At 39.5% G+C, this 13,672-nt stretch overlaps 1 protein-coding gene across 3 annotated transcripts in view; it reads left to right on the forward strand.

The window, feature by feature from the left end:
- arid4a (AT-rich interactive domain 4A) overlaps positions 1-13,672 on the forward strand; it is a 147,282-nt gene that overhangs the window by 68,216 nt on the left and 65,394 nt on the right. For all 3 annotated transcript variants that reach the window (XM_072568818.1, XM_072568819.1, XM_072568821.1), the window contains 3 exons: positions 1,708-1,843; positions 7,197-7,276; positions 10,267-10,343. In XM_072568818.1, coding sequence (XP_072424919.1) covers positions 1,708-1,843; positions 7,197-7,276; positions 10,267-10,343 — 293 coding nt within the window. The remainder of the gene's footprint in view (positions 1-1,707; positions 1,844-7,196; positions 7,277-10,266; positions 10,344-13,672) is intronic.

Below are 13,672 nucleotides of genomic sequence, written 5' to 3' on the forward strand. Positions count from 1 at the left end.
GGTAATGCATTGACCAACCAGTTTAAAATTTAAACAATGTTTGGCACGTAATGTCATCATTTGCCTTTTTTATTTGCATTCTTTATGATAATACCACTGCCTGGTGGTTTACTTTGCCAACTTATCAACGCATTCCTTTCTTAGAGTATAATTTTTTAAATCTTTATATGGTATTTCTTCCAGAAATTTTCCTGATGAGCACAAGAAGAAAACCTTTGACAAAATGTGTTTTCCCAGTAAACCCAACATTAGCCATATTTGAAGGTAGTTCACTACCTTAGAAGTGTTTCATGTACGAAGTTTGAGAGAAGATTTGTAGCTCGGGTGCTCGTTGTTGTGGTTCTGTTTGCCAAGCTAGGAATTTGTGTTGCAGTTGTTTTGCCCCTGTCTTGGTGATATCCTCAGTGCTTGGGAGCCTCCTGTGAAGCGCTTCTGTGATGTTTCGTCCGGCATTTGTAGTGGTTTGAATCTGCCACTTCTGGTTGTCAGTTCCAGCTGTCCGCTGCAGTGGTCGGTATATTGGGTCCAGGTCGATGTGCTTATTGATTGAATCTGTGGATGAATGCCATGCCTCTAGGAATTCCCTGGCTGTTCTCTGTTGAGTTCCTAGAGGCATGGCATTCATCCACAGATTCAATCAATAAGCACATCGACCTCGACCCAATATACCGACCACTGCAACGGACAGCTGGAACTGACTACTGGAAGTGGCAGATTCAAACCACTACAAATGCCGGAGGAAAGATCACAGAAGCGCTTCACAGGAGGCTCCCAAGCACTGAGGATGTCACCTAGACAGCGGACTAAATGTCTGCAACACAAATTCCCAGCTCAGCGAACAGAACCACAACAGTGTTTCATGTAACTTGATCATGTGAAAGGCTCGATCCATATACAAGGTTTTTCTTTTCTTTTGAATTGGAACAAATTCAAATCATCAAATCCTTGAAATAGAGAGTCAAATTTCTCCTAGTGAAATTGACCAGCAGGTAATCTACTGTCAAACACAAGCCTAACGTCAGTGGTAAATATGTGTTGGAATTCTTACAGTTGCAAAGATTGACACAGGCGCACAAATGGCTCAGTGATTAGAACTGCTGCCTCACAGCTCCAGGAACCTAGGTTCGATTCCAGTCTTGGATGACTGTCTATCTGTATGGAGCTTGCACGTTCTTCCCATGTCTGCGTGGATTTCCACCAGGTGCTCTGATTTCCTCCTACAGTTCCGAAAACGTGCAGGTTAGATGGATTGGCCTTGCTAAATTGCACCACAGTGTCCAGGGATGTTCAAGCTAGATGGGTTAGGTACTTTATGTGCGTGGTTATGGGGATTGGGTGGGGGACGAGATCTGGTTGGAGTCAGTGCAGACTCGATGGGCTGAACAGCCTTTCTCCACACTGCAGGGATCCTGTGATTCTATGACCTAACTACTTGGTCCATAAATTCAGAAATCAGAATTATTAGGATTTAGAATCCACTGTTTGAGAGAGTCTTAGAGGCAGATTCTATGGGAAGTTTCAGAAGAGACTGAATATATGTTTGAAAGTGATTAATTTACAGAGTTATGGACGTAGTCTGGAGAATGGGGTTAACTACATAGCTGGTTTTGGAGCTGGTATGCGCAGAACTGAAATATCTGTTCAAACCCAAATAAATGATCACCATTAAGAACGTAACAGGATTTTTAAAAATGTTTCATACTGTAGACCTGAGGATGAAAGAGAAGAGGAACCAAGTGAAGATGAGGATGATGACAAACGACGTCTTAATGATGAACTTCTGGGCAAAGTAGTCTATGTAGATTGTAATGCAGACAAGAGAAAAGGCTGGTATCCAGCTTTGGTAAGTGAGATAATGCCATCATTACAGGATCTTCCTTTCATTGTCATGATTGAAGTTTTCAAACTGGATCATTATCACATAATTTTAAATATTTGTTTTGCTGTCAACCATGACAGCATGTTTGGAAACAATAAAACAATGCATTTGTTGACTGATTTAGAAATTAATTTGAATAATAAAATGGTGTTCAATTTATTGCTGAAACATTGAGGGCTACAACTTTTTTTGTAGAGTGAACATGGCAATGTTTGTTGTGCACAATCTGCTTGGATTAAGTTTGAACAGCATTCCTGCTAGCCTACAGGTGAAATACTGCTATTCAATGTAACAAATCAGATAATTCAGGCTTGTTTTGATTAAGGCATTTGGGTTGCTTGTGATTACCCTAGGCTTGAGAAGGGAAATATCAGCTCATATTTGAGATATGAATTACAATCATAGGATGTAGGAGCAGACGTAGGTCTCTTAGCTTCACTATTCAAAGGGATAATGGCTGACCTGATAATCCTCAACTCCACTTTATTGCTTTTTTCCCATAATTTTTGATTTTCTTTTTGATTTAAAAACCTGTCTATCTCAGCCCTGTGTATATTCGACAAAGCAGCCTTTATTGCTCTCTGCAGCAAAGAATTCCCCCTCATCTCTGTCCTAACTGGATGACCCCTACTCTGGTTCAAGACTCTACCACAGCAGAAACAACATATGTGCATTTACCCTGTCAAGTCCCCTCAGAATTTGCTATGTTTCAATAAGATTACCCAACTTTCTTCGAACTTTCAGTGAACCCCTGCTGCAAAATGTGACCCTCTTGAGGAAGAATTCCTGTTTGCTGTTTAAATTTGTCTATCAAGGTGTTTGGTAGAACTAGCACTGTTCCTGAAATATTATCTATGTAAAAGTAAATTATATTATGGAGAATATGTGATGAAGTATCTGATTCATTTCGTATTTGCTATTCCTCTCAGAGTTTTAAAGAATTTTTTGCAAAAGTTGAACTTATACTTTAATCACCTTTTTTACAGACAGATTGTGAGTTTTAAAACAAATCTCTCTCCCTATTCTCACCTCCTTACAAGCAGGTAGAGATTTAATTTTTCCACTTTTTAAAAATAGTGGCAGTATATTTCCTCAGCTTGCTCTGTCTGTGGGTTCTATCTTTGCAGGACTGCAACAGCATTGGGGTAAAGTTAAATCAGAAGTATCGCAACTTTACACACTCTTTGATGCAAGGAAAATCTCACAACATACATGCATTTACTAACAGGCAGGAAGATACTGAATCTGTCAGGAGAAAGAGATTGTTAAAATAGTAACAACTTAAGTACAAAACTACCAAGGGTACCAATTTATTATTGCCCTTGCTTTTAAATGGAGCCCAAAGTACAAAATTAGAGTTAGCTTGTGGGATTTAGTTTGTGGGGTGGGTTGATTAGCCACGTCAAATGTCTTTTAAGGAGGCTTTTTTGCTGAAAAGTGACTTCATAGAATCACAGAATTATTACAGTTCAGAAGGAGACCATTTGGCCCTTCGTGTCTGCGCTAGCTCGATTATCTCGTGCCAATCTCCTGCATTTTCCCCATATCTTTGCACACTATTACTATTCAAACACTGTCAATTGAACCTGCCTCTGCTACATTCCCATGCATCGAATTCCATGCCCTAACAACTTACTGTGATTTTTCTTCATCACGTGAAAATCCATGCCTCCTTGTTCTCATTTCTTTAGGAAATGGAAACAGTTTCATCCTAATTATTCTGTCCAGTCTGCTCGTGATTTTGAAAACCTCAATCAGATCTCCTCTTAGATTCATCCCATAGAGAAGAATGCTATCTTCAATCTATCCTCATCCTCATATTTAAAATTTCCCATACCTGGAACCATTCTAGTAAATCACTTCTGCATTCTCTCCAAAGCCTTTGCATCTTTACTATAATGTGTATCATGATGTTCCTGCTAAGATCTAACACATTTTGTACAAGTTCAGCATCACTTCCTTGCTCTTGTACTCTATAGCCTACTAATAAAGCTGAAAACACGGTATGCTTTATTAAATGCTTTCTCCACATATTCTCCCTCCTCCGTGATCTGTGCATATATACACCACGTCACTCTGCTCCTGCACCCCTTCAGATTTGTATCTTCTATTTTATATTGTCTTTCAGTGTTGTTCTCACTTCACATTTCTCTGCATTGGACCTCATCTGATACATATTCATCCACTCCACCAACTTGCCAATGCCCTTTTAGGGTTCCAAACCATCCTCCTCTCAATTCTTCCAAGTTTAGTCAAACTTGGAAATTTTTCTTTGCATACCAAGATCAATCTAAATCAGTAAAGGCGAGAACTCCACTACCAACCTCCCAACAGCCCCAAAAACAAATATTGACCATAACTCTACTTTCTGTCACTCAGCCAATTTTGTATCCTTGTTGCAAAGTCCTTTTCCTCACAAATATATTATGAGGCACTGTTTAATACATCTATGTCACATCAAAAGCATTGCCCTCATCAACCCTTTTGTTATGTCTTCAAAAAAGAAAATTAATTAAACATTATTTCCCTTCAGAGATCCATGCTGGCTGTTCCTAATCAATCCACTTTTTTTCCTGTGACTACTGACTCCTTCCTGAGTAATTGTGTCCAAAAGTTTCTCCACTACCAAAGATTGAACTAACTAGTCTTTAATTACCGGGATTATCCAGCAACATATTTGAACTAAACAGTAATGTAGGAATTCTCCAGTTTTCTGGCAACCTGCCAAAGTCCAGGGAAGCATGAAATTTTATGGTCAGTGCCTCTACAATTTCTACCTTCATTTCCTTCACAATCCTTGATATAGCTCATCCAGTCTCAGTACCTTATTAACATTTAAGTACCAACCACCAATATCCAAGTCTATATTTGAGTTCATGATGTCCCCCATTATAACTGCTGTATAATACTATCTTTTTTCTTTAAATTTGTTGTATATTTGTTCCTCTGCAAGCTTTCCACTAGTTAGTGGTCTGTAGACCATACCAAGAAATGTAATTAGACCTTTTTTATCTTACAGCTTAAGCCAAATTGACTCTGAGCGTTTGAGGGCAGAGATCTTCTCCTCTTACACTGCAGTGCTGTCCTTAACCTGCGCTGCTACTCCTTTCCTTCATTTTCTGTTTTATACCCATGACTATTTAACAACCAGTCTTGCCTTTCCCTGGGCCTCGTCTCTGTCGTGCCATAGTATCATTATACCACATTGCAATCTGTCGATAACTCCCCAACCCTATTTACTACACTCTGTACATTTACAAAAATGCATGTTAATTCTATTTTGTATTTTATTTCTTCCTTCCTTACTCTGACTTAACCTGTAACCTTACTATTTTCTACGTTAGTGCCAGCTGTATCATGAAATATTTTGCGAAACCTGCTATTTGCCTATACTACTCTCTCATGACACACACATCTCTGCCAAATTAGTTTAACGATGACACTAGCAAAACATCCTTCAAGGACCTCAGTCCCAGCTTTTTAAATGTAACCCATCTGGCTTAGACAGACGCTACGTTCCCCAGAGCCACTCCCAGGAATCTAAACCTCAGTTTTCCAGCCATGCATTTATCGGCTGTGTCCTGCTATTTCAGTGCATGCTTGCGTGTAGCACTGGGAGTGATCTGGAGATTATTACATTTTTGGCCCTACCTGGTAGCAATGTGGACCACAGTTTCTGGGTTTTCACCTTCCTGAAGATTGGCCTTCAGCTGCTGGTGACCCTGGCACCAAGGAGACAATGTAGCATCCTGGAGTCATGTTGATGGCCACAGAAATGTATGTCTGTTCTCTAACTAATGAATCCCGTATCACTATTGATTCTGCTTTCTTCTTCCTCCCTTCTTGCACAGTCAGGCAACTTGCACCAGAAGCTTGGCTTTGACTGTACTCCCTTGAGGAGCCAGCATCCTTATCGGCTTCCAAAATGGAAAATCAGTTTGTGAGGTGGATGTCTATATGGCATCTCTGTTTTTCTTGGACAGCCTGGTGGTCCTTCACTTCCTTCCTCCAGTCTTTGAGCTTCGGTGTTTTGATGAAAAGGTTTTTGTATCCAGAGTTTATAAATACAGGTTGTTGGCTGCTTTTTACAAGCCAAAGTTGGTTATTGCCAGTAGGTGTCACATGGAGCAGCACTGACCCCTTGACTGTTTCAAAATTGTGCCGTTAAGTTCAGTGCTGTGACAATGGTGATCAGGCCTCTTGGGGGAGGAGAAGTAGTCACCATCAAGGATTGCACTGCAGCTAGCTAATTGTCTGTGACTATTCTGTTATCATTAACACATCATGTTGTGGTTATCTTCAGTCAACCTGTTAAAACATGTTCTGACACACCTCTGGAGCAAATGGGACTTGAGCCAATGCCTTCTGGCTCAAAAGCAGAGACACTACCACTGTGCCACAAGAGCCAGGCACATTATCTTGTGGGTTGGGTGGAACTAGCAGTCCTTTGTGTAGGGGTTTTCTTGGTGATGTCCATCTCTGTCACAAATTATAACAATTGTTCGCATTCCAGACCCGTCAAAAGAGGCTTAGGTATTTATTACCGAGCTAACGCAGGCTTCTGAGAAATTTCCGGAAGGTTATTGCTATGTCCAGTCCTGAGATTACAACAGCCACCTTTTATTGTGCTGTTCATAGTATTTTGGATGTAGGTTTGCTTGCTGATCTGGAAGGTTCATTTCCAGATGTTTCGTCACCCTAGGAAGTGACATTTTCAGTGGGCCTCCAGGTGAAGCACTATTAATAATTCCTTCGCCCGGAGCCCCACTGAAGATGTCACCTAGTAGGGTGACAAAACGTCTGGAAATGAACCTTGCAGCTCAGTGAACAAATCTATATCCAGAACCTCAACCTGAGCTGCAAATCTTCTCAAAACTCGCTGTTCATTGTGTTTTAAAACAGTATATAAATATATACTGATATGCGTTGATAATTGGTTTTTACTCCATTCATGACAGTTTGGAGTATAAGTTTCTTACAACCGATTCCTCCATCTTGAAGTGTTTATTTAATCAGAGCTAATGTTTGGTCCTTACTAACAGACAACTTTTAATTACGCAAACTATCTTCCTGCTCTTGGCTAGCATCCTGAACCTCCCTCAATACTTCAGCGAGAAAACATCCCATTGTGAGTCTATGTTTGAAACTTAAGATGACTATAACAGATTTCAATTCCAATTGAGTGATGAATATCTGGAGCATCATCTTGTACTAGCAGCAATGCAAAGTGACTTCAAAGTATTGCCAATTTTTTTCCTAATTGTTTAGCTTTGGCTTTTAGAATCATGTAAAAAATATTGTTTGCCCTCCATGTTAGGTGCTGTCTCCAAGTTGCAGTGATGAAATCACTGTGAAGAAAGACCAGTGTTTGGTGAGATCCTTTGCCGACTCCAAATTGTAAGTGTAAATATAAAATGTATGGATGCAAAAAAAACTGCTACTTGCGAGATGTTTGAATATGTCGATTTGTTACGAAAAATAACTAACTCAAAAGATTTTCAGCTGTTCGTGAGTCATGTGTGACATTGACATTTTAAATGAATGCTGGACTTCATTGTAAAGTGAAGCTATACATTGGTTTTAATGTTTGTTCGCAATTAGATCATGTCTGCAAATCATTTGGAAACATACTAAACTGCAAATAGATTCTGGAATGTTTAACCATGTAGTTCACTGGAACGGACTGAGGTTGATTATAATACATATTTCACTTTTATCTTTAAAGTAAGAACAAAGGGAAAAGCCAAAATTTGATAAATTCCTTTAACAATTCAACTATTTGACTGTAATAAGTTTTAAATTCCATTCCAAAAAATTGTACTGCTGTTTATAAATGCTTCTGTTGCAGTGTTTTCTTGAGGGTTCTTCCAGTTTTGTTTTTGAATTCATTCACTGGTTGTGCGTGTTGCGAGGTAGGCCAGCATTCATTACACAACCATAGAACTTAAAACTTTGACCTGCTGCAGTCCATTTAGTTTAGCTACACTCATGATGCCATTAGGGAGGGATTTCTACGATTTTGACCAAGTGATACTGAAACAACTGTGATATAGTCTTGATGTTGCATGGCTTTGAGAACTTGCAGGTAGTGATATTCCCATGCATCTGCTGCCATTGTCCTTTTTGGTGGTAGTATCCATGGTTTAGAAGATGCTAAGAAGCAACATTGCCTCTAATTTTAGATTTGGTTCTATGAGCCTCCAAAGTTCTTGTATAGCACCAGCTTCCAGAGTGGGAAGGCAATGCCATGATCAGAATGCCGACGTCGATTGCTATGTGCATAACCTTGGAGCAGCTTAGAATTAGCTTAGAGCAGCTTACTAAGAATTCTTGGTGAATTTCTGCACTGCATCTTGTAGGTGGTGCACACTGTTGCTATTGTGTGTCTGTGGTAGCGGGAATTTAGTATTTGTAGATGTGATGCAAAATAAGCTGGCTGCTTTGTCCTGAATGTGTGAAGCTTCTTGACTGTTGTTGGAACTGCATTCATCCAGCAAATGGAGAGTATTCGGTCACACGCCTGATTTGTGCTTTTCGACAGCCGTTGGGGATTCAGGAGGTGAGTTAGTTGCTGCAGGATTATTCGCCTCTGTCCTGCTCTGGGAGCCACAGTACTTGTCTGACTCGTCCAGTTGAGTTTTTAGTCAGTAGTAAGCCAGCAGAAAGCTGATAGAGGAGGATTCAATGATGATTAAACCATTGATTGTCAAGGGCCAATGGTTAGATACTTGTTGAAAAAGATCATTGCCAGGCATGTGTTTTGTGCAAATGTTACTTGCCAAGATATTTCCATATCTTGTTGTATTTGGGCATTGACTGCTTCATTGGCTGTTGAGAATGGTGCTGAACATAGTGCAGTCACTGGTGAACATCCCCACTTTTGATCTTACGATGGAGCGAAGGTTGTTGATGAAGCATTTAAAGATTAAAGGGCCAAGGGCATTACCCTGAGGAACTCTTAGAGGGGTCCTGGAGCTGAGAACACCACAGCCAACTTCTTTTGTGCCAAGTTGATTCTCACCAGTGGAGAGTTTTCCCTCTGAATCCCCATGACTCCAGTTTTGCAAGAGTGCCTTGATATTGAAGACAATCATTCTCATGTAGTCTCTAGAGTTCACCTCTTTGTTGGACCAAGGCTATAATAAGGTCATGAACAGAGTGGCTTTGGTAAAACCCCAACTGAATGGCAGCATGCACATTACTTAAGAGCATCATTGATGGCATTTTCTATCACTTGACTGATGATCGAGAATAGACTGACGGGGTGGTAGTTGACTTGGTTGGATTTGTCCTGCTTTTTGTTTACAGGACATACCGTGGCAATTTTTCTGGGTAGATGCCAGTGTCATTACTGTTCTGGAATGGCTTGGCTAGAGGTGTGGCAAGTTCTGGAGCACAAGTCTTCAGTACTATCCCTGGAATATTGTCAGGGCCCATAGACTTTGCAATATTCAGTGCTTTGAATGTTTCTTGATATCACGTGGAGTGGAATTAAATTGTTATAGACTGTTCTCTGTGATGTTGGGGACCTCTAGGGAGGCAGAAATGGATCGTTCAACTGTCACTTCTGCGAGTAGATTGTTGTGAATGCTTCAGCCTTTTGTGCTAATGTGCTGGGTCTCCTGACTGAAAATGGGGACATATGTGGAATGTCCAGAATCTGCTAAGTCTTGGGCAGAGCCACAGAAAACCTCTACAGGTTGCTGCTTTATTGATTGAAACTGAACTTTGCTGACCTGAATAGCCTTTTGTTGTCTTTGTTTTTCCCTGAATGCATGTAAGTGCAGCTCTCATTTCAATGTTGTTCCTTTAAAATAATCCATGTGTAACTTTACAATTTTGTTGATGCAATCATAATTGTTAAAGCAACACCAAAGCAGTTCATTCTTTTTGCTTGGTAATTTAAATTCCTGTTTCTAACTCTGACTCTACTAACAAGATTTTAAATACAGTTTCCACAAAACTGTTTTTAAAATTCATTGTTTTTGACTGCACTATCAACTATGTATTCTCAATTGTTTAGATCTGTCGATGTAATAGGCCATCCCTCATGAATAATTATGTGACTATCTGTTCAGGATGGCACAATGTTTAGAAGGATTTGAGGAACAGAGTGCTTTAAACACTATCGCTTCATAGTTATCATGGTTTGAAGCTTTGTTTTCAAATGTAAAGTTCAACAGGTAGATGTGAAGTTACAGAGATGGTGCATGAATGTGGACAGTCTATTGAACATGAGATAGCTGTATTTACTAATTTGATTTTTATTACCTTGTAAATAATTTAAACAAAGACTGTGAAATTTAGTTGAACATCAATCTTGAGACACAAAACCAGTGTTCTTTATTTCAAGCTAAACCTTGGCATCTATCTTTGTAAAACAACAGCTATCCTATCGCAAGAAAAGATATCAGAGAACTCGATTGGGACAAAGTTACAAAACAAGACCCAGTTGTTAAACAAGGTAAGGAAACTGGCATCCAAAGTGAAGTGAATTGCAAATATTTCCACTTGCATCTCATGCTAATAGCTGTGATCATCATACTTGAAATGTGGCCCTTGAGAGTCCTTGCCTTACCTCCCCTTAAACAGCAAGTCTCAATGTCAAGATGAGAGTGGCAAGGTTGAGGCCAATTTGTGAAACATGTACTTCTGGTCTAAGTTGTACAAGCAGGAGGTTAGTTTTGTTTCATAAAGGGAATGCTTTGAGAATCAAAGTTTTTATTTTAGTGCAGGATTAGTTTTTATCATTTGGAAAGCTTGTTATAATGCCATTCCAATTGCATTGTCTTGTGATTTTCGTTTGAGATGTTGGAGGGAGTGTATGGCTCGAAGAATAATCAGGTTTCAATTCACGCACTTAGATCTAAATGTAGTTTGCACAGGTGGAGTGGACGTCACAACTCTCATAGCTGATAACTCAGAAGATGCTAAATTAAATAAGTTGGGGCAGTCTTGGTTCGCTGCAGCAAATTCAAGTTGCATCAGTGAGCAGCTTCACTCAGAGTTTGCTAGTGAAATGTGAAAGATGTATGATTTTTGATAGATGAAGACACTTCCATCTATCTTCAACCTGTTCAAAACTCGAAGCGAACATTGAGTTTCCCTCACCAGTTTTGACATTCTCCATCTTGAGAACAAAATTTCACAACAAAGCATTCTGTTATGGCTCCTGATAATGCAATTGTATTTCGGGCAATTGTGAAGTAACCAAACAAAGCTGTCAATTTTCTCCTGTAGTATCTAATGCAGTCCTTAGAATGCATTCATTATTCTGCATCTTAACATAATGTTAATACAAAACTAAAATACTGTGGATGGTGTAAATCTGAAGTAATATCGGTAAATCGTGGAATATTCAGATCAGGCAGCATCAGAGGAAACCAAAATAGAGTTTGAGTCTTGGTCACTGGCCATGCATCGGAACTGAAAAAGCTTGGAAATATAAGCATTTTTGCAAATAAAAAAGGGCTAGGTGAGGACAGGAGTTGGTTGATGAGCAACATAAAGTCAGTGATTTGTCATTGTTGCGTTCACATCTTCTGTTAGACTTACCTTTTATTTCTTTTGGCTCTGCACACAACTGTTTTGTCATTTAATCTCTGTTGACTTTCACCCCACCACAGACCTTCCCTTTTGTTTTATTTTTCACCTCCCTCTTGCATAAAAACCTGGTGCATTTATAACTTTGCCCAGCTTAATATAAACTCTGTTTTTGTCTGTGAGATGCTTCCTGACATGTAGAATACCTTCACCAATTTTACACTGTACAAAAAATGCATAAATGCTACATAGATTCAGGTTTTTAAAATTCTTATAAAAGAAGAGCACTGATGTTCTTTCCTAGAGGGATCGAGTGGAAAAGTAAAGAAATTTTGCTAACTTGAGGCGAGAGAGTCCAGATTAGACTATATTTAAATTGACTGTATAGTGGCGGAGAAGAAGACCAAGTTCGTTTTTACGAAGGTGATAGCAGTTCTTGGAGATTATGCCAATCAGGGCACATTGAACAGCATGATTGGAGCTCTAGTGATTAGAAAGGAGAGTTGGCCTGTTAGAGTGCAGGATAGGCATGTTCCTGTTACAGGGATGACAAGAGTCTGGAACCTTGGATGACAGGGGAAATTATCAGCTTCATTTTTTTGTTGACTAAGGCAAAGTCCTTAAATAATATAGAGAAAAGTAGTGAGGAGAGCTAAAAGGGTCCTTGAAATAATCTTGGCCAGGAGGTTTATGGATAATCTCCAGGCATTTTATGCATGTATTGAGACAAGAGGGTAGCTATGGAAAGAGTAGGCTCATTGAAGGATAAAGAAGGGAGATTATGTGTGGGGCCAGAGGAAATAATAAGTACTTTACATTGGTATTCACCAAAGAGAGGGACATAAGGGATGTTGAAATTAGGGAAAAGTGTGTGAATACTCTCCGGCAGGTCAACATAATGAAGAAGGAACTTTGGATGTTAGATAAGTTTGTTTTCCCTGGAAAGACAGAGGTTGAGTGTTGACTTGATAGACGCCTACAAAATTATGAGAGGCTTAGATAGAGTGATAGTCTGAGGCTTTTTCCCAGGGTGGAAAGGTCAATTACAAGAGGACACAGGTTCAAGGTGAGAGGGGGCAAATTCAAGGGAGAAGTGCTGGAAACTTTTTCACACAGAGGGTCGTGGGAGGCTGAAACGCTCTGCCAGTGGAAGTGGTGGATGCAGGCACGTTAGTGAATGGGTGGTGAACAGAGGAACAGAAGTCACATATGGGAATCAGCGCAGGCTTGCTGGGCCGAAGGGCTTTTTCTGGTGCTATATTCTTCTTAGTCTTTAAACATATAAAGCATTTCATAATTTCTGAAGAAAATATTTCCACGTAGTAGGTCCATGAATAGACCATGGTCCACAAGGGACGACAAGTAGAACATTATTAAATTAATTTGGTAAATCAAATAAAATTCTTTACCCGAAGAGTTGTTAGAATGCGGAACTTATTAGGAGGCCAATCTTCTAAAATACATTTAAGAAGATGCTTGATAATCATGAGAGGAATAGATTAAAAATTTATGCTGATGGTTAGATGAAGAGTTTTGCCAAATGACTGGTTTCAGTGCTGTACATGGCATGTAGTGCTACATAAATTAATCTTCATAAAAATGAATATACTCCTTGTTAACATTATACTGTATTTTAATCCAAAATATTTAAGCTAACGACCAAAGAAAATTAGATTTATTGGTTTTCTTGGTGAATTCCAGTTAAATTCATAAGATATAGGAGCAGCATTGGGCCATTTGACCCACTGAGTCTGTTTCACCATTCGATCATGACTGATACGGTCCTCACCCCCATTTTCCTGCCTTCTCCCCATAACCCTTCACCCATTACCAATTAAAAATCTCCTCCTTAAATTTAATCTCCCAGCATCCACCACACTTTGGGGTAGTGAATTCCACAGATTCACAACCCTTTTGGGAGAAGTCATTACATCTTTTAAATTTGCTACCCATTATCCTAACATTATGATCTCTTGTTCTAGAATGCCCCATAAGAGGAAGCATCTTTCTACATCTGTCTTATCCATACTTTTATTATCTTGAATATCTCCATTCTTTGAAATTTCAGAGTATTGGTCTAAACTGTTCAGACTCCTCATACAACAAACCCCTCATCTCTGTGAACCTTTTCTGAACTGTCTCCAGTGCCACCACACCTTTCCTCAAGGGGACCAAAGCTGTGCACTATACTCCAGATGCAGGTTCACCAAAGCCTTGTATTGTTGCAACAATACTTCATTACCTTTAAAT

Source organism: Chiloscyllium punctatum, chromosome 4 (assembly GCF_047496795.1).
Source record: "Chiloscyllium punctatum isolate Juve2018m chromosome 4, sChiPun1.3, whole genome shotgun sequence".
Taxonomy (NCBI): domain Eukaryota; kingdom Metazoa; phylum Chordata; class Chondrichthyes; order Orectolobiformes; family Hemiscylliidae; genus Chiloscyllium; species Chiloscyllium punctatum.